Source organism: Geospiza fortis, unplaced genomic scaffold, assembly GCF_000277835.1.
Source record: "Geospiza fortis unplaced genomic scaffold, GeoFor_1.0 scaffold327, whole genome shotgun sequence".
Taxonomy (NCBI): Eukaryota; Metazoa; Chordata; class Aves; order Passeriformes; family Thraupidae; genus Geospiza; species Geospiza fortis.
Window position 1 is genome coordinate 996,019 of NW_005054410.1, and position 20,496 is coordinate 1,016,514.

Here is a 20,496-nt window from a genome sequence, read left to right on the forward strand (position 1 = left end):
CCTACAGGCATTCTTTGACACTTTCTTTTTCAGCATGTAACTCTGTAATCTGCTGTGAAAAAATCATGTTGCTGACTCACCCTGGCAGCCAGTAGTAGTTCTCACTAGCTGTCAAAGAAATCAAACCTAAGGTCTCTAACAAAAATGAGTAGTAGCATGGACAAGATAAGAAAATTACTTGGAGCAAATGGGTTATAAAGAGATTCGGATTTGTAACAATCAGAACAATTGGTAAAAATCTGTTTATGAGTTACAATAAATAGGTCATAGAGTGATAAAGAAAATAATTTTTTTTTTAATCATTTTACTGATGATAGAGTCCAATTCCAAGTGTACTGAATAGAGTGCTGTGATAACAGACTTGTAAAAGAGAAAGGAACAAAAATGAAGATATTAATACCTTATAACAGCCCCCCTGGAGAATACTTGACTATTGAAATTCCTTATGGCCGTACAGCAGATCATTTGCTTTGAGAAAATTCTAATGCATCTTGCCTTTCCTTCTTTATATACCCACTCCTTTTCTAGCAACTATTTATTATGAAGATTTCTTTGGAGGTCATCTGTCAAGATAATTATAAATGTTGTCAAAGCCTTGATGAGTATTTACTGCACCTGTTGTCATTTCAGGCTGAAACCACAAAATATTCCACCTTAGAATTAGCTGCCTTTTTGCTTCCCCTCTTTATTCACTCAATCCTCATAGTTTTGGTGATTGTATTTCAGGTGATTTCATTACCTAAAACTTGCCCTTCTGAACAGCATCCCACAAAACTGAATTCCTGTTAATCCAATATAGGAAAGAAGTAGTTCATCACATGGTAAAGCAAGTGTCCCTCTCTTCCTCTGAATGTTTACTCACTGGACCAGTTTATCTATGTCCCTGTCAGATGGAATGGTTTGGCATCTATGCAAACGATACAGAGGATGAATCTTGAAAAAGAGGAATAAATTCTGAGAAATGCTCTGATCACAGTGAAGGGACTGGTTTTGACAAGCCATGGAATCAGGCTCAGTGTTTTCCACCTGTCCAATATTTCACTCACACATCTCTCGGTTCATTACTCATGGTCAATATTTTACAGCTTAGTGATGGCACACAGGGCACAAAATAAAGAGTACAGATCTCCTCCTGACAAATGCAGTGATAAATCACTTCCTGTCCATCAAAGGCAAAATCAGGGCACCCATTTGGCATAGGAAAGGCTTAAAGCAATGTGCCAACATCACTTGATCATTACTAGATTTATCCACAAACTTCTGCTTATTATGGCCAAAGCAGAGAATCAGATCATCCCTGATTCAATTGAACTGTGGGAAAATTCAAATTGATAATGAAATTTAAACAAAAAACCCAACAAAACTGTTACCTTTGGCTTAGGACTGACATAAATATTTTTCAAATATTTTCCCTATATTTTTAATAGATAATTACTGCTTGGGTGAAATATCAGTATCCTTTTGTGGAAGGAAAAATATGACTGAAACTTTTTTGTTAGTGTACTGCCTCTTTTTTAATTTAAAGGCTCAGAAATATCTTTCTGTATCAGGCTTTATATAGCAGTACTAGATATAAAATAGCAACAACATGAATGCTTCTTACAATTCCAGAAATAAGTTTTACTCCTAAAAAATTTCAGTGGGGCTATTGTTTTCACTGATGCCACAGAAATTCCATCTATTTGTGCAAAGACATGATCTAAAATTTCTATCTGGAAAATATGTTGAAGAGTTAATTTTGTCTAATTCTATATGACTTGGTATAAATTTTTTGTTAAACTGAACAGAGGGCTTTGCTTCCTCTATTATTCTCTACTGTATTCAAGCAAAACTAGTAGAAAAATATAGAATTCTGAAAGTGAATAAAGGCTGAATTGTAGCCCAGGGTTTTAAGTCAGAATAACCTGTTGAGCTTTCAAATAATGGTTGAGGAGAAAATGGCTGAGGAAAGAATAGATTATTTCTGTGAATCTAAAAATATTTTTAAACAGAGTCTAATGAAACAGGCTTTTAAAAAAGGGTGTACTTTTCAATCAGTCCATTATTGCAACATTTTTAATTTAATACTGTAATCTGAACACTTTAGGCTGAGCTCTTTCATCTGTCATCAATAATTTAAATGCTTTTGTTTTCACCATATGTCTGATCCTACATCATAAAAGACATATGTAGTCTACCTGATGGCACAACATTTTGAAATGAAAAATAATTTAAAAAATCCCACCATACAAATTGCAACATTGTTGGCATTTATTTATATATTTACATTTGTTATATGAAATTTGCTAAAACTTAAATTTACAAGCTGTGTTGGAAATTAATTAAGGATAGCTATTCCAGTATGTACTCAAGTCTTTGCCACTATAGTGTTTAAAGAAAAACTTTCAGGAATGCAGATTTTATTTGTTAGAGGATGAAGATTTGGATTGTATCTGCTTAGAATTTGACACCTATTTCCACCTGCTTTTCAGTATGACCTTCCTGTTCATAATTTTGGTATTAATTAAATTTTGTGTGGCACTCAGAAATGTAGAGGAAGAGGAAATATATGGTAACAAAAACCTGTTTTATACTAATAACATGGCTGAAGGGTCAGTTAAATGTTACTCTAATTGCCACCTATTGATGGTTCTTTGTAATTTTTGCAGGAATGTCAGGTTTAATTTAAATGGAGCTTGTAACTGGTAGGAGTCAATCACTTAAGCACACCTCCTGCTGAGGCTGTATTACTTTTTCATCACTTAGTGTACAAGCATTAATCCACTTGAGTTCTCTGTGTGAGTTTAACACCCTCTTTGTTGGTGCTGTTCTGATAGCTGTTTTGGATAAACTACTAAAGGAATCTGCTCTCCATCCCAGTCTTGATTAAGTACGAGGGAAACCTCTAGTCCTACTCTCCTGATGGCTGTTCTTCCCCTGCAGGAAGGAGGTGTCGTTGCTCTCTTCAAGATCTGTCGCCAGGATTGTTTCAGGTGCCTTTATCCCCAGACCCTGAGAACGCTGGCATCAATTTGCTGTGTAGAGGAAGGGATGCACCAGCTGGAAAAGGTAGGAGCTTCAAGGTTCCTTACTGACTGTGTCATAAAATAGAGAAGCTTTGTCTTTAATTTCTTCCAGAAACTGATGATTTGGTGGTGTTTGATACTGGTGTTCCATACTATGCTCACCTTTTCTGTGCTGAACACATTTTCAGTCTTCAAAAACCAAACATAGTCCCAGCCATAGCATTATCCTATAATCCTTGCACAAATAAGCTTTAGAAGTGGGGATAATTTTGTAAAACAGGTAAGCATGTTAGCAACTACATCAAAAAAAGAGGACAAAACCTAGAGAAATTATGTTTTCTGGAGTTTCTAAAGTGTTTAGAAACTCCACTGTTTCAAATCATCCTTAAAATACAGAAGTCTTTATACCTCTTTAAATCCTTTCCTGAAGGTCTGATAGGGCTCCTGCTTGTGGCAGTGCAGCAGCTTGTGAGAGCTGTGGTTGAACAGAAAGAAGTGGGACAGATACAGTCATTAGTCAATCAAAAACTGTGTCTGCTAATCAGCAGCAGCTTTCATAAAAGCCACTTCTAACTGCGATGGCCAACATCAAAACATTATCCAGAGAAAATTATATCAACTTCTTAGGCTCCTTTCCTTTCTCACATGCACTATGTACTGCTATGTTTTGGAAAATGAACACTTCTGGTCACTAAATCATGATCTCATCTTTTGTATTTCATAAAGGAGTCATCTTCCTCAGCTGAATAATGGCCTCTTGAAGTTAATGATAAATGATTTCACTGCCCCTTTACAGTGACATATCTTGTAATTTACTTCCCTGAATTCAAGTAAACTGTGACAGAACACCTGCAGCAAAAAGCAAGTCTCTGAGTTTACAGTAAATGAAGATGACTTAATTTTTTTTTTGACATCATGCTGGTTCAGAATAACACCAGAATCAGTCTAAAAGTGTCTTTCATTATGTCCATTATAATGGTGGAGTTAATAGAGGTAGAAATGAAAAAGATTGATTCAAGTCACCAGGTCCAATTCCTGGCAGCATCAACACGTGATTAACGTGGCCATATCAAAACTGATGGAACAAGAGTCCCAGAAAAAGTGAACACTCTCAAGCTCATGTTTCTTTGATCTGCTTTAAAGTTGGTCACAAGTAAAATTGTTCAGGGTAAACTTGATCACAATCAGGATTGGAGCAGGGTTTAAAAGGTTTAACCCCTTCAAGAGCTTTCGATTCTTAAGTTGTCATCTTTAAATATGAATAGTTTTTTCTTTCAAAATTTGAAGTAGTCTTCTGAAGAACACAAAAGAGAGTTAAAAGTATTAGCAATCCTATAATTACAGAAGTTATCACAGGACTTCTTATGTGCCAGAAAAGGTGGCTTCTTTTATCCAACAAAGTATCTGGGCGCTGGTGAATCGTTTAATTTCTCTAGTATGAATATCATTATGCCACCTAGTGCATTAAAATATCAGTGCAATTTGAACTGGGTTTTTAATGACAGAAACCTCACTTAAAAACCCCCAAACTTGGCTACTGAGCAATTCAGATTTAGGCAAATCAAGATTAAAAAAACAACAAAAAAACCCCTATCCAAGCCTTCCCCCCCTGCATTTTTTTTATTAGATTGCACAGCCATTGCAGTGTTTAAAAGACCATTTAAAAGAAAGCAGCAAGTGCTGTAATTTCTTATGAAACACTTATCTGAAAGGTGAACTGAAAAGGGGTGGTACTCTTTCTGCAGTAATTGCAGTGCTTAATTACTAAAGACATCAGGAATATTATTTATTTATCCAATGCTATTTGATCTTGCCAATTCAGTGCTCATTTCTAAAGATGTAGACAATTGCCTATTTTAATAAAAAACCATTTCTTTCAATTTTTTAAAAAAACCATTCTTGTTCTTCCCAGTGACACAACTATAAATATATCACACTGGAAAAAGTCATTATCACCTCTTTATCAGCTTGGTAAACAAGCTGATCTTTGCTACAATTGCAGTGATAAGGTAGTTGTTGCAATGATTAGCTTTTCCTCTTTTAGGTGAATCTAGTTGGGTCTGTGTACAGTGATGTAAAATCACTTGGTCAAAATGGGATTTTGGAGCAATTATTTCACTTGCAAATACTTTACTGAGTTTTGATAATATACTAGTACTCTTTGCTGTACATTGAAGTGCAGAGATCCAGGAACTCAAGAGTGACAAATTAGGCAATTAAAGTAGAAAAATGGTGAAGAAATAGTCTCATTGTGTGCCTGAGGACTGCATAAATAAATGTTCTCTGTGAGCTGTCCTCAACAAGTGGTAATTTTTGTGCTTCAAGGTGCTTCAACCTGCTTGTGTGTGTCTAGTTGTTTGATACACTTTAATTTTGTAATCCAGTGTGACACCAGCAGGATTGAGATCATTATTTGGTCAGAACTTCCTGACCAGTCCTACTTTAGAGTGGAGTGGAGAGACCCTGGAGAAGCAGCCAGAACATATTATTCCTATAGCTGTACCCAAGAGAACTTTGTCATCTGTGTCTTGTGGCACTCAAACATTTTTAGGGGAAAGCTTGCTGCACCAGAAAAGTTGTTTTTTCTTGATCTGGGCATTCCAGGGTTTATACAGACACAATAAGTACTACAGGTAGTTGGGAATAGAGAAAATAGATAAAATCCCTAAATCCCAAACTGAGAGTTTGGGAGAGCTGAGCATGACTGAAACTGAAGAACAATGTTACTGCTGGACATGCAGACAGACCTGGTGCTGTGTCCTCCTCTGAGGTTTAGGACAGAAATGCAGTCATGTAGCAGGAGATTGGTTCTCTAGATTTGTTAAGGGTTCTGGAGAAAAGAATATCTGAGCCTTCATGAATGTGTTTTGCAAACATAATGCACCTCCATATAGCAAGGAGAGTTGGAGGCATAGAGTTGGGATTGATTATTGTGTGTATTTAGTGACACTTAAGGTTCAGAAAAAGTAAAAATTGTGACCTTGGTGACATTTATCCTGCAAATTGCATTAGGAGTAACAGTACTTCAAGTAATGCTTTTGTTATGAAGACACACACAAAATCTACCAGATCTGCTTTTCAACATGGAGCAACCTTGCCTGGAAATGGGATTTGTGTTTAAATAGATTTTTTTTTTTCCTAAAGCAATTCTTGAGGCCTTACCCCTGCAAACATACATTATGTCCTTGTTTTGCAGAGCTGTCTGAGCAAAGGTTGTCCCACACATTTGGTGACTTGTAGCCTCATTAAGGTCTGAAAGCTGTGGCAGTTTCTCTGCTTTGGGGCTGTCTGTACAAAAGTGGGTGGTGGTGGTACTAAAAGGCATGGCCTTCCAATTTTTGCCCTCCTGAAGCCCAGCTGAGTGGTTTTTCACTGAGGCTTCTGTGGCAATAAACTGCCTGCTGCAATAAAAGAACTGCAGAGCTGGTTCAGAAATAAATAGCAAACAGTGCAATGTACTGCATTTTTTTACTGTGCGTGTGAAATGTTATCACATTAAAAAAATGCTGCTTAGGTGGGACCTGGATCAGGGGTTAACTGCCACAAAACCAGGATGATTTTACAAATAGCCAGCTGCCTAAATTTTAACAGTGTGCTGAATATGGTTACTTAGATTATTTAAACTACTCCAGAAAGCAAGACACCTGGAATCAGCTCATTAAGAGGAGATAATCCAGAGACACTAGTGACAACGCTGTTACTTTCATTAGTAAAACCTTTTTAACAAATGACACAGCTTTTATCATCGTGCTTTAACTAAAATTGCCCAGGAATAGATTACAAATTACTTTGAATTCTTCATTTAAAGCACACTAAATCAAATTGCCTCCAAGAAGAGGAAGGGTAAAGAAAGTATGAAGTGTACATTATTTGTGGCTGGAGAATATATGAATTTTATGAATACTTCTAAAACATGAGTGACCTAAAAATCTTAGTCACTGTGAACCCAGTCTGAGCCTCAGAATAACCATATTCTTATACACAGTAATAATTTCTGCATGATGGTAATGCAGTCTGTCCATGATAGTGCTGAAAAAACAAGTTTTTCTGGGGAATGAAGTAAAATGTATATTACATGACCTCCTACTACAACTTATTCACAGATTTTGGGTGTTGATTGCTTAATTCAGCTCTAACCACTTTGAACTTTCAGTTTCAAGCATTAACCTCAGTTAAAATCATAGAGTAACTTTGTCTCAGGTGAAGTCTCAGCTACTAAAGCCACTGAAGTCCATGTGACTGTAGGGTGAGACAGAAATGAGAACTCTGTGTTAGGAAGAAATTCCTCACTGTGTGAGTGGTAGAGCACCAGAAGAGCTTTCCCAGAGAAGCTGTGGATGTCCCATCCCTGGAAGTGTTCAAGGCCAGATTGAATGAGGCTTTGAGCAGCCTGGTCTAATGGAAGATGTCCCTGCCTATGGCAGGGGGGTTGGAAGTTGATGATCTTTAAAATCCCTTCCAACGCAAACTATTCTATGAATTATGGAGAGGGCTTTGATTATAAGAGCTTGGATGGTGTGAAGGTAAAGTCATGAATTCAAAGGCTGAATGTAAAAGTTAGCTGGTGGCCCATGGGTTTCATTGTCACAGCATGGGAATGCTCCAGCATTGTGAATGTTTTAATTTTCATAGTACCTGGTGTGCAGTGGAAGTAACTTTGTACAGTGCAAGAGATGGAAAATTTTCCTGATCTGAACGAACTATTTAGCTGCCTTCATATTTAATTATTCCAATTGCAGAATGACCAGGGATATTATTAATATTTTAATATTAACATTAATTCTCTTAATTAGGAGAAATATTATTTCTCTTCTAGAAAAGGCACGCGAGATTGCCAGTTTAGGTAGGAGAAACCCTTAGGCTGCTGCATTTAAAAGCATGTCTGCAGGTTGTTTGCTTCTTTTAAGAAGCACAAGTTTTCTGAGAAACAGGGAAATATTGGTTTTTATTGTGGCAAATGGTGGCTTATTTACAGGACTTCCAACAATGAGAAAGTTTCAGAAAATGCATATCTCTGCCTCAGCCTGTTAGCCCTTATAGCTCCTCAGAGAAGAGCTTTGTGTTAGTGTTTCTTTGTTTCCTAAACAAAAAATTTTCATGGCCTATTTTAGTCATTTCAGAACAAGGATTTGATGGTCTCAAAGATGATAAAAATTGCATGGTTATTTTATTCTAAAATTAGTTGAGTTCAAGAACTCAAATGATTAAGATTAAAAAAAATCGTAAGTTCAAAACAGCCATAGTTTTCAAAGTTTAGTTTTAATACATGGAGAGTCAAATTTCATATTATTCTGTTTCCCAAGGGAGACAGGATAAAGCTGGGTAATAACAACAAAATACAGGATTTTTAGAAGCCATTGGAAGGTGTCAAGTTGTCAAGGAGCCCTTCTCTTGTCTCTTTCCCACAAAAACGGGTAGCATGAAGTGTTACAACCCTTCCTGAAATTTTCACAACTCATGTTGGCGAACACATTCTTAATGCTGTTTATAAAGAGGTATACCTTTCTTTTATGTTTCCTAAAGCAGTGCTTGTTTACTGGAGAAACTTGTGAACCTTCATGCTTGGGAAGAGCCTGGAAACTTTCTGCATGCTCAAAACCACAGAGCACTGGCTTGTGTGCTGGAAACATGTGAAATGATTTAGGTGGATAGGGTTCAAGTGATGCATTGCTTTTACAGCCCTTTGGCTGGAGAATCAACTCTTCTGGTCTGCATAATTTACTTCTTTTTATCCTGGAACACTCTTTTGGCTCATCTTCCATGGCTGTTTGTAGCCAGGCTTTGAAATCATACTTGTGAAGCTACAAACAGTGAGCAGGGATGGATAAAGAGGTTTCTGAATTTTGAGAGAGAAGGATAGCATTTTAAAGACTAATTCTGGCAACTTTTGACAGAGCACAGCACACTGAAAGTTGATGGCATTGATAGCTGGAGCTGGGAATTGTCTCACTGCTCTCAGTGGGTAGGTGTGAAAGTCACATGAGAATGAAGAGCAGTGAGAAAGAAATAAGAAATAAGTCAAACTTAAGGAATAGCAGGAGGGACAACATATTGAAGCTGCTTTTCACATAGCCTTTTAGATAACCAGGCATATCTGTTTCAGTAGCTGAGTTTGTGGTACAATTAGATAATGCAAAGTTCTACGCTTGCAGCTCTTTAATTTACTGGACACTTCTTCTGAGTAAGGCTGTTTAATTAATTGGCAGTGAAAAATGTGCAGTGTTTGGCAAATTACATTTCTGTCAAAGCCCCTGCAAGATTCACTAAATCATAACTGAGAGTGCAGAAGCTGCCCTCCCTCAAGTGCTGGCTTTGTGTGTGTTAGGTGGTTCAAGTTTTACCTCTGACTACACAGCTGTGTACATGAAATTAGTAAGTGTAGCCTCTTTCAGCACTTTCCCAGGTAAGGGCAGCAAGGCTTCTCAGGTCACTGCAGAATCTGACCATCTTTGGTGCAACAGGATGCAGTTCTAAGGTGAAATAAGTCATGGAAGTGATATTTGTGAATATTGAGAAACACTGTGAGGAGGGGTTTAAAAAATCCCCATCCCTCCCCCAAAAACCTCCCAACAACAGCATCAAAAGAAAAAACCCAAAACTAACTGGGAGCTAATCTGTGAAGTAGCATTTGATATGTTGAAGACCTTCTGCCAGTTACACAGCAGATTAAAATTTGTTCACTTTATGGTAGTGCCCATTTCATCATGCAAAAAGGAAGGCAAGGAGGTTTTTTTATGCCCCATTTAAGGGACATAGAATTGAATAAAGACAGACAACTTGGTGCAAGATTATGGTAAGTTGCCAGATCTCCACAGGAAAAAAGTATACACAAACTGCTTTGGCTGAGGTCATGGACGTGATTTCAATTCTGTTAAAATGACTAATGAAATTATGGTGGTTGTGTTGTTGTAGTCCTGATGCTTTAAAGAGATATGTATCTGTTGCTCTGATAAAAGATATTATCTCTCCTTACAAACCTTGCTTCACTTAAATCATATTATAGGTTTTTAAAAGAGGAAGAAAGGAGCAGCAAGTGTAGCACTAAAGATAAGCATTTTGATAATACTGGTGAAGGAGGACAATGTGAGACTTGGCTAAAGAGCTGGTTAATACCTGCCTTGGCTTTGGTGGACACAGGTTCTGTTGTTTATTAGCAGGTCCTCATTTAGATATCTGGCCTTGCCCACATCCTGCAAACATACATATGTCCACTCAGCCTTAAACATCTGAGTAAATAAATTGAAAAGAGAACCTCTACCTGCTAAAACTGTCAGCAGACATGCACATCTGTTGGTCTGTTCATAACAGAGATTTCTGATGGCAATAAATTTAATTATGTATATATTAATTTGTTGACTACTGAACACAGTGCTGTGGCACAAAGGAAAAGTTTTAGAGTTAAATAGGTACAACATCTTTTTGATAAATTTTGTCTTCCTTTTCAATGGAGTCTGCGAGCTGACGTAAAAATCTATCTGTAAATTTTTAATGTTTACAATTTGTGAATAGATTTGTATGTTTGTTTAAAGTGAGCTGTCTTCTAACCTAACAATGAATACTTGAAGTCCATTCCCTGTAGTATGTCTTTTCACATCACCCACAGATTTAGGCTTTGTGAAGTTTGTCCTGTACTTAAAGTGATATATTGCTTAGGCATGGATCTGTGATAATGTGTCCACATTTGCAAAAATTTCACAGCAATCAAAGCAGCCCTATTTTATTGGTTTTTTTCCATGTTTCAGCAAGACCTGATCAGAAGAAGGCATTGCAGCAGCATTCAGGTATTATCACTGCTGTTCTGAGAGTAAATCTTGCCACTGTTATACTTCTTTCATGGCTCCAGAGCAGTGAGAGCTCCATCAGCAAGTGAGAGCTGATAGGATGAGGTGTACTTTGGCATTTGGTTTCCATAGAGGATGCAGTTACTGAAGGAGGAGCAACTACTCTTCTAATCTATCCCTCAGCTCTGCCTTTTTATACACCTGAATTTTATTAATTGAGATGCAGGAGAGACTCTACAGACCTCTTTTTTCTGCTTGTTTTAAAAAGATAAATTTCATTGAAATAGATTTTAAAAGCTGAAAAGGAAAGACCCCAGGCTGTGCCAGGTTACTGAGGTGTACACTTCAAAGAGCAAGACCAACTTGGAGCAGTGCCTGTGGATAGCCATTCCCTCCAACTTCATTTTGAAACTTTGGACTGGTGCCAGGTTACTGCTCTGCACTTGTTTGGCTCCCATATAATTTACACATGGTTTTTGCAGTCAGTTCTGTTAGTATTTTATGCTATCTATTGATTTTATATTTCGCTAAGTATTTTATTTCAAGCACTCCAAATAGCTCCAGATTTATGTTTCAAAAGTCAGGATGTTAAGAGAATTTTATAAATGAAAAATAATTTAGAAATCACCAGATGATGATTTTTCTGTAACAATTTAAAGTATTACCTAAAGTGATGACAGTGATCAGGGCAGAGAATTATCCATGAATGACGTCCGAAGGAACAGAAGCCAGCACATCAAATAACAGGTGGGTTTTCCCTACCTAATAATAATAATAATCATCATCTATCAAGAAAATTTAATTTTAAGATGAAAGAAACAGCTTACTCAGCTTCTAAACTGAAGGCAGAGATTAATGACAATCAATTGAAGCATTTAAAAAGAGTGCAAGCAGAGAGCTATTTTGGACCTCAAATATTCCCCTTGTCCCTGACAGAGGCAGAAATCTGGAAAGAGATGGTCTTACAGAAGGACCTAACAGATGAATAACTTGGATAAACCTTTTCTCTTCACTCACCAGGAAGCTGTTACATCTCATATCTGCATCTGTAGCCACGCATGTTCTGAACGTGTTTAGGTTGCACTTTTGAAATAGCTTATCTGTAGCCATGATAAAGGAGAGATAGGCGTGAAAATGCTTGTAAAGGGAGACAAATACATGTAGATAGTTCCCCTCTATAAAATCTCTGCTAATAATAATAAGTTGTACTGGTACAACCAATCCATCCTACTGCAGATTTTATGAATCAGTATTTTGGATGAATTTTCTGGATTACAGAAAAGTCCGAAGAGTTTATTGCTCAGAGCTTCCCTTTCTTGTTTGTCTGATCCTTGAGCTTACCTAAAATCTTGCTGGTTTCTGAGACCTCTGCAGGAAGGAGAGCAGGAAGGTACCTGCAGAGATCTGGTAACACATCAGGGATTTAAGTGCCTCTGGAGCCTGAGGATTCACTTACCAGCATTATTTTCTCTTCTAACCCTTCTCTCATGTTTATTTTCCCACCTTTATCAACTCGCTCTGAGAGTTTTCTAGTGCTCTATATGGTTTCTTGCGTTTCTTGTCTATTCCTGCTTGCATAACCTTGATTTTTAAAAATGTTAATACACATTTAATTTTGAAGGACTGAATTTTCTGATGCACATTACCAAAAAGCAAAAGGAGCAAATCCTTTCTTCATTAATCTAACTGCAGCTATGGGATTCCTTACTAATACTAAACTATACTTACAGAAGTACTGCATGACCAAAGCTATCAAAAATAGGGAATTTTTTCGCCTGGTTCCAGGTGATTTTTATTTATTTTCTTTAGGTCATTTCAGTAGGAAACAAATAGCTCTCTATGTTCATAAATGAGCTGATCTCAGTCATATATGAGGGTAACATGATAGAGGCTGCCAGACAAAGTCACTGGCTTACTTGGTCTGGAAATAGATATTGGTCACATATTGGAGTTACAGGACATGAGAGCACCACAGAAAATTTGTTTTCATCACAAAAGCAGCCATATTCTGAATCAACTTCTCATCTTGACCACTTCCTTGTTCTTGCTTTTGGTAGTAGCTCAAACTAGCAAAACAGATAAACCTCAGTTTATGTTCAGTTTACAACTTGGCTCTTTTCCAAAACCACTTCTGCCACTCTTGTACTCCCACGAGTGCTACTGCCCTTCCTCCAGTTGCACGTGGTGCTGACAAGCCCTTGCATCACAGCACTTCCCAGAGCTCACACTTAGGCAGGGAGGCTCCAAGAGTCCTGCTGTGACACAATTCAGCCCAGCTATAAGCTGGGAATCTTTTCTAGCTGCAGATACTAAGAAACATTTGCAAATCAGGTCCAAGGAGGGCTTCCGAAATGCAAAAAATCTAGATGTTGTTATTGAGAGGGAAATCCACAAGTTTGTATTTTGCAAATTTTAATTTTATACAGTTGCTTGTGGTTTTTGTTCGGTTTCACACAATGTTTGCCAAAATTACAGTCAAAATATTTGGTAAATCTCTCTTTTCTCCTTCCTTGTCTTCAGAACCTATCGCTACAAAAAAGTCAGAAAGCTCTTTAGAAAACAGGAGAAAATACATGCAGGAAACTTTTGCAACACCAGCATGGGCCAGTTCTAGCTCTGGCTGCTATTAAACATTCTACCAGTAGGCTTGCTTAGTTTAAATGCTTGCTTAGCAGTTTAACTTTACCCCTCAAACAGCATTATAAAAACAAAAAACTCTCTCAGGATTTTCCTGGTGGTAATATTCTGACTCTGCTACATGGGCCAAAAACTAGCCCTTAGTGGAGATGACTGCTTCCCAGAGGTAGGTGTAAAAAAGAAACAAAGGAAATCAAACTCAGTGTAATCCAGCTGGCTAATTAGATGAAACCTGGTATCCTTTCCTTGTGATGTACATTTGAGGTCAGGGCTGGCATTACTCAGGTGAAGTGTCTTGCCTGTGCTCCTAACAAACCAAAGGAAGTTAATTGTGTGAGATTTTCTTACTCCAGCCTTGTAATGAGCTCAGAGCTACCATGTGACTTACCTGAAGCTCACCCACGATAAGTAGGAATCTCCATGTATTTCTCAAAATAAGGGAAGAGTAAACAATAATTAATGGCAGATGATGTAGAGATGTGTTTGTGTGTCACTGGATTTTTTTGCTTAGGCTTGTTTGCAGGAAACCACTTAGGTCTGGCACACTGCCTGATTTACACTAAAACTTTCATGTTTCATAAAGCATCTTTGAAAACACTTAAAGAGCTGTTGGAAAAACAACCTCTTCTGGTAAAGATAATAATCCTGTTAGCTAAACATCTAACAGCATTTCTTGTATATTTACCTGACCTGTAGCTTTCTTTTCTTGCTTATCATTAAGTTCCCAGACAGCAGCTCTTTCACTGACTGTTCCTTCCCTTGCAGTCTTGTCTCGAGCTTTTCCTTTATGAGGGCTTTCCGTTTGTTCCTTTGCAGTCCCTGGGAATGGATCAGAAAGTTTTGTATGGGTCAGGGCATACTCATATGCTTGTCTGACAAGGATCTTCAGCTGAGATGAAGAAGTACTCCTCATAGGACCAGCAAGTAGAATCAAGAAGACAGAAGCCTTTCCAGTTTTTGTAGGAACTCATCTTTGTCACTTTTTTCTCACAAACATGGTGTGGGAAAGTTTTCAAAGTGGCTTAAATTAGCCAAGGACCAGTCCTGCCTGACCAGCTGAGTGGCTTCTGTGATGGAGTGACTACACTCATGGACAAGGGAAGATCCACTGATACATTTATCTGGACTTCTGTAAGGCTTTTGACACGATGTCCTCATACTGAGAATCCTGTCACACTGGACAGGATGCACTTCCTTATTTTACTGTCACCACTTTTTATTTGAAACTTTCTGTTAGTTTCAAACTGAGGAAAATAATATTGAAGGAAAATATCAAACTGTACTGGTCCAAATATGGGCTCCTGAGGGACCCCACTCATCGCTGCTCTCCATCTGGACCCCAAGGAGTTGATTGCTACTTTCTCGTTGTGACAATCCAGCCAATTCATCATCCAACAAACAGTCCATGTCTAATCCCAAGACAGCTGCTGTAACCAGCGTTTGTTCCTAGCTTCCTTTGTGCCTCCATAATGACACACTTGTGTGTCTCTGCCAGAGTCCAAATGTCTTCTTGTCTTTGTTTAAAAATGGGCTTAGCTGGGTTGCTAAAAATGGGCATTTCTGGCATGAGCACTTCAGAAAATTGGATTTTGAAGGGAGGCCAACTTTTCTCTTACTTACATCCCATGAAGACTTGTTGACACTCAACAAGGGACCTATAACGTCTGCCACTGAAGAAGTTGATTTTTTTTTCTATTCAGTGTGCCATGAAATTCTGTGATGTCATTACTACAGTGGTATCTGACAGTAGAGCAGAAACTGTCTAATTAGTTTTACTAGTCCCTACACTGCTGTTCTTGGTTACAATAGAGAGGTCAATATACCAACTAAAGGTGCTCCCTCTGTCCCTCAAGACTTTATATCCTTTCCTCTCACCTATATGTACATCCAAATTTTATAAGGAGATAAGCATCTTCCAGATATGTCTTGAATTTTCAAAGAAGCCCCTTCTGAAAAGGGTCTGTGACAGCCTCAGTCTGACTGAAGGCAGTGCAGAGCTGGACACTAATAAAGCTGAGCCCTGTGCCACATAAAGATGTACTGTGTCACATAAAGATGTACAGCAAGAGCCATGAAAGATCTGCCTGTGAGGACATAATTTCGTGGTCACTCTATTGTCTGGTAATCCTCAGCTTTACTGGTCAGAGACCCTGATTAACTACAATTTATAAAATAAGGGAAAGAAATGAAAGTTAAAACAAAGAAACATCAAACCCTAAAAAATTAAATAAAATTGGAAAGCTATGCTGAGCTTAAAGCCTTCTGATACCCCGACAATTGCCCAGAAGAATTCTGAAGGCAGCACAAGTCCCCTTGGGAAAGTATTCCTGGTGATTGTGCACAGGCAGTTTCCTGTTGGTGAGGTAGGAAAGACCATACACATCCTAGATTCCTGAAAGTGTCCTAAATTGCTGAAAGTGGGACTGGACTCTCCTACCCAGAAATTTTTAGTTCAGCTGTTAATTGAAAGACAGGGATTTCCCAGGTTTTGATAGCACAAATTGGTTTATAAATCTGAACTTCTTTCTATCTGTGACCTTCACGTCCTCATGGGTATGCCTGATAGACACAGATCCATTTAAAGAGCAGGTAAATAGTCCTTTTGTCCTTTCGACGTGATTTAGTAGGTAGGCATAATGGAGGCAACCACATGGGTGATGGTCACTCCTGCAGCGTTTGCCATGTCTCATGAACAGCAGCTGGAATGCTGAGAGAGCCCTAGAGCAGAGCTGCTCTAATAGAGTGAAATTCTGCCTCTGTCCCCATCTTCTTTTGCAGGTGTTTCTATTTCCTGCCCTGGGTGAATTTCTTGACCTTATTATTTTACCTTGCCAAATGAATGTTTCTCCTTAGCCACAAACAGCCTCTTCTGGGCCTCCAGCAGTGCAGGAATGTCCAGGCTGCAGGGCATAGGTCTTACCTGTTGCCTCCAGACCTGCACCACAGATCTGTTTAGCTGCTGGTGCCAGTGATTTAGCTGGCTTTGAACAACTGTGGGTCAGATTAAGATTCAGTCTACTTGCTGTTTGTTTTTGTTCATTTTCCTGCTTTATTGGATAGTCTTGTTCTCTCTGGCTGCTGTATCTTCAGGCCTTAGAAAAGTCTAGACTGCCAGATTAACACTTACATGCTCTATTTTTGCCCATCTCTCTTTTATTATAACCAATATTGGGCAGAGTTACCCAAGCTTCTGTTTGCAATAAAACCCATGTGAGAATATAGCAGATTTTCAAGGTAGTATTTTTGATCTCTGCTAGAAAAGGCAGAGATCCTCTCAAAGGCTAGTGTCTATAGTCATTTCTGTACTTCTTGGTGTCACTGTCTATGAGTATTGAGAGGAGTGAGAGGAAAGACCAAGTTACAAAAGTAGACTTCATAAACACTGAGACACTGCTTCCCTCATCTTCAGCAACTTGAAGCAATTGTGATTATGTCTGCTCTGCCAAATGAGTAGGATAACAAATCATTCCAGGATGGGAGGCTGGCATGAAAATCTCTGTGTAGCAGTGTTTTGCCTGGAAGAATTTTGAATGTTTTCTGTAAGCTCTCAAAGTATCCATTGTGTAATATTTATTTATTTAATTACATAGGTTATTGAATATATTAATATAACACATGTATTTATATATTTTAAATTATTAATATAATATTAGTTGATCTTACTTAGTTTTTTAGTTAGTTACTTATTTGAGGTCTGGGAAAAGGAAACAAAGCAAAATACAAGAACAGGGATAATGTGAAATAGACCAAAGGTGATTGAATTGTCTGCCCATGATTTTAAAAAGTGATTAATAGGATTAAATTTCAGTCTTTTTAGATTACAGCTCAAATCACCAGAATGGTATCTATCAAGTTGTGGATATCCATGCACCATCAAATGGCAATTAAATCCACTCCACAAAACTAATACTTGATTGCTATTAATTTAAAAGTTCGCTGATAATGTATTTTCAGTGTTATTGCCATCCTTGGGATGTGCACACAGTTTAAGAGCACTGAGTCAGTGTTTTTAAGGTGTCTTGAGTGATTTTAAGTCAAGATGACACTGGTAGGGTTTTACCCTTGTGCTGGTTAAACTGTGATCAAAGCACTTTAGCTGCAGACAGAGCAATAGAATAATTTGGGCTGGAAGGGACTTTTAAAGATCATCTAATCCAGGCCCTCTGCAGTGAGATTAAAAAAGATAGGGAAAAATAGAGGCCTAAATTGATTATCAGTCAGCATGGAGGAAGAGATCCCCACATGGGGCAGAAAGGCTTATTCCAGCACAAAATCAGGAAAGAATCTGAGCACTTTTGCATTAGAGCTTTTCAGCTGTAGTGATCTAGGAAGAATTAAATCATCCTCGTATTTCTGTGCTAAAATGATTATCACGTGGTGTTTTAGGGTCATAAAAACCAAGTGATAATTCTCCACATATGGTCTGAAAACTTCACGACAGAGAAGTCCAAGTCAAAAGTCAGTTCTGCCAGGCTGTTGACTCCCTGCAGTAAATGCACATTATACTATGCAATAGTGGCACCCAGTGGAGACTGGAATTACAGCAAAGTTTGTGCTGCTCCTCGGTATGGTCTGCCCAAACCTATCCTGAGTTTAGGAAGGCAGCAGAGGATTTGGGAAGACAGGTTTATGGGGACCAAAGCTGTGCGCCACTGAAGCATCCTCCTAAATCAAGGTAAGCCATGGCAAGCAGGCTTTTAATCTGAACAGTTTAGCTTTTCTTATCTGTTCATAAAAACCTGGATGGCCTGTTTTCCTACAGGATAGACCCTCTGCCTTAACTGCATTAATTAAAAAAAAATTAAAATCTTTAAGCAACATCTAATGCAAGAGCATCCTTGGGGGAGTGGGGAAAAATGCCTTCTATTCCTACTGCCCTGAGAGTACTGCCTGGATATTGAGAGCATCAGCCTGAGAAACTTAGAGAGAATGTGAGGAGCAGGATGTGTGCAGGGGGGAAAAGAGGGATCAGAATGAAAGCATAGCTCCTTGCTCAGTTTCAATCTAAAAAGGCTGTAAGGTGCATGAGAGAGGAGTTGAGAACAGGAGGAATGCCAGGAGTGTTGGGTAGGGAAGGAATTATCAAGCGAAAAATGTCTTCAAGCTTTAAATTCAGGTAATGCTAAGAACAGCACCACTAAAATAAATGGGCACTAATAGTAAGCTGTAAGCAGAACAACCTCAAAAAAACCTATGTTACAAAATAATTGTCTATCAGATTTCTGTAAAGAATGTATTATTGGCTATGGGTGGTCAACATGCTGCTCCATGGGGAGTGAGGCTATCTGCACTTGTCATCTTCTGGTTATTGCTTTCCCAGGGATCATGTATTGCGAATAGTTCTGATGAGCAGGGATTTGGGAATAGCTGACATGTTGTGCTAAAGAGAATGGAGTGAATTAGAATAATGTTCCTGCACACAAGGTGTTGTTGAGCTCAGATTTCAGTTCCTGATATATATAGGCCTTACTCATAGGATCCCAAAAATGTGATGAATTAGAATGATGATCTGAGTTCCTAGAAATTGTCCATCCTTAACTGCTTTAACACACTCTGCCCTCTGCATTTATTTTAGCATTTTATTATAAGCACCACAGGCTTTGGCATTTTGTCCATGCTGGAATTTGTCTAGATCTGCAAAGTGTGGCTGGATGCAGGAAAACACCTTCCAGGACTTTCTGTTGATCAGGTTATTATTCAGTCTGAGAAACACTCAATTTCTGGAGAAAGGAAAGATCATTTGAAGGTAATAAGTAGCCTTATTGTAATGGCCTATATCCACATACCATGTGGCTGTAGGTAAGTAAGTTTTTATCTTCATTTTTTATCATAGCACAGGGTATGAAAAGAAAATGAAGTCACTCAGGAATAAGAATCTCCCCCAGATGTGTAATGTGAACCTCATGGAGGATCCAAACATGATGTTTTACTACTGTCTAGGCTGAGGAAGCAATTATAACTAAAGGGAAGGCAAAAGAGCTGTTAGAGTAGGTTTGTAATTTATTTTTGAGCAAGATACCTGATTTGTTCTGAGAAAAGTAGTTAGAAGGCGTAAGTCACCTTTTTGTTACTAAAGATTGCTCCTGTCTCATCCTGTGTCCTGGAAGAACTGGGTTACAAGTCACAGGATCTCACCTAGGAAATGTTCATGGATGAAGACACATGACTGACTTCCTGCTCCAGTTAGCCACATTTATTTATGTATTTAAAGGCCATGACAAATTGCTTTTCTCCTCACTCAGAAAAGGATTTTTGATGATTTTTGCCCCAGGGAACTGGTGGTGTTTGAATTTTCCAGCCCATGGATTTCTGTGTTGGCTGTATCACATGAGGTTGAGAAACACACCCTGCACCTTTATTTTACCAGCTTTGCAGTGTATTAATGATATTGATGTTATTCTGAGTAAAAATTCTGTTTGCTGCTCCCCTTTGGTTCATCTTCCCTTCAAGCTCCTTTAAACATGAAATAACACACTTGCATCTAATTTTTGGCACATTTCTCTGCTAGAAGAATTTATGTCTTGTATTAACCAGTAAAAATGAAGCCACAAAATGTATGAAGAAGGTAAGGCACTTAGGACCTGGGGCATTGGAGAAGACATTAGGACAGAGAAGTCCAATTAATCAGACTAGGACATCCAGCCCAAAAAAAAGGACAGGTAATTGAGACATACTCATGTAATTACAATTGATTTTTCTTACAGAAAAAAAAACACCAAAAGACAAAGAATGACAATTGCTGAAAGTGGTAATGGCAAGGAAGTGATTTTAAGTCAAGATGACACTGGCTTTTTTTTCCTTCTTTTTCTCTTTTGTTTTTTGACGAAGATATGAGTGCTGATTTCTGATCCTTCTAGTCCTAAAAAGAAGAGTAAGCCTGTACCAATAATTAGTATTTCTTCATTAAATTAAAGAGAAAATAACAGAGAGAGAGAGAGGCAAGGATATAACAGTCAAAGACCTTTTCAGTAACATAGATTCTAAGATTTACAATTGAATTAAGAGAGATCAGTTAAAACTCATTAAAAGCCAACTGATTAGACTGCTGGTGTTTTTATTTTTTCCTTTTAGAA

The 20,496-nt window shown here is 38.1% G+C and overlaps 1 protein-coding gene across 1 annotated transcript in view; it reads left to right on the forward strand.

Moving 5' to 3' along the window:
* The window catches only part of INSC (INSC spindle orientation adaptor protein), a 129,788-nt gene that overhangs the window by 81,257 nt on the left and 28,035 nt on the right, over positions 1-20,496 (forward strand). Inside the window, exon 7 of the mRNA XM_005426314.3 lies at positions 2,923-3,048. Within this exon, the coding sequence (XP_005426371.2) occupies positions 2,923-3,048 (126 nt within the window). The remainder of the gene's footprint in view (positions 1-2,922; positions 3,049-20,496) is intronic.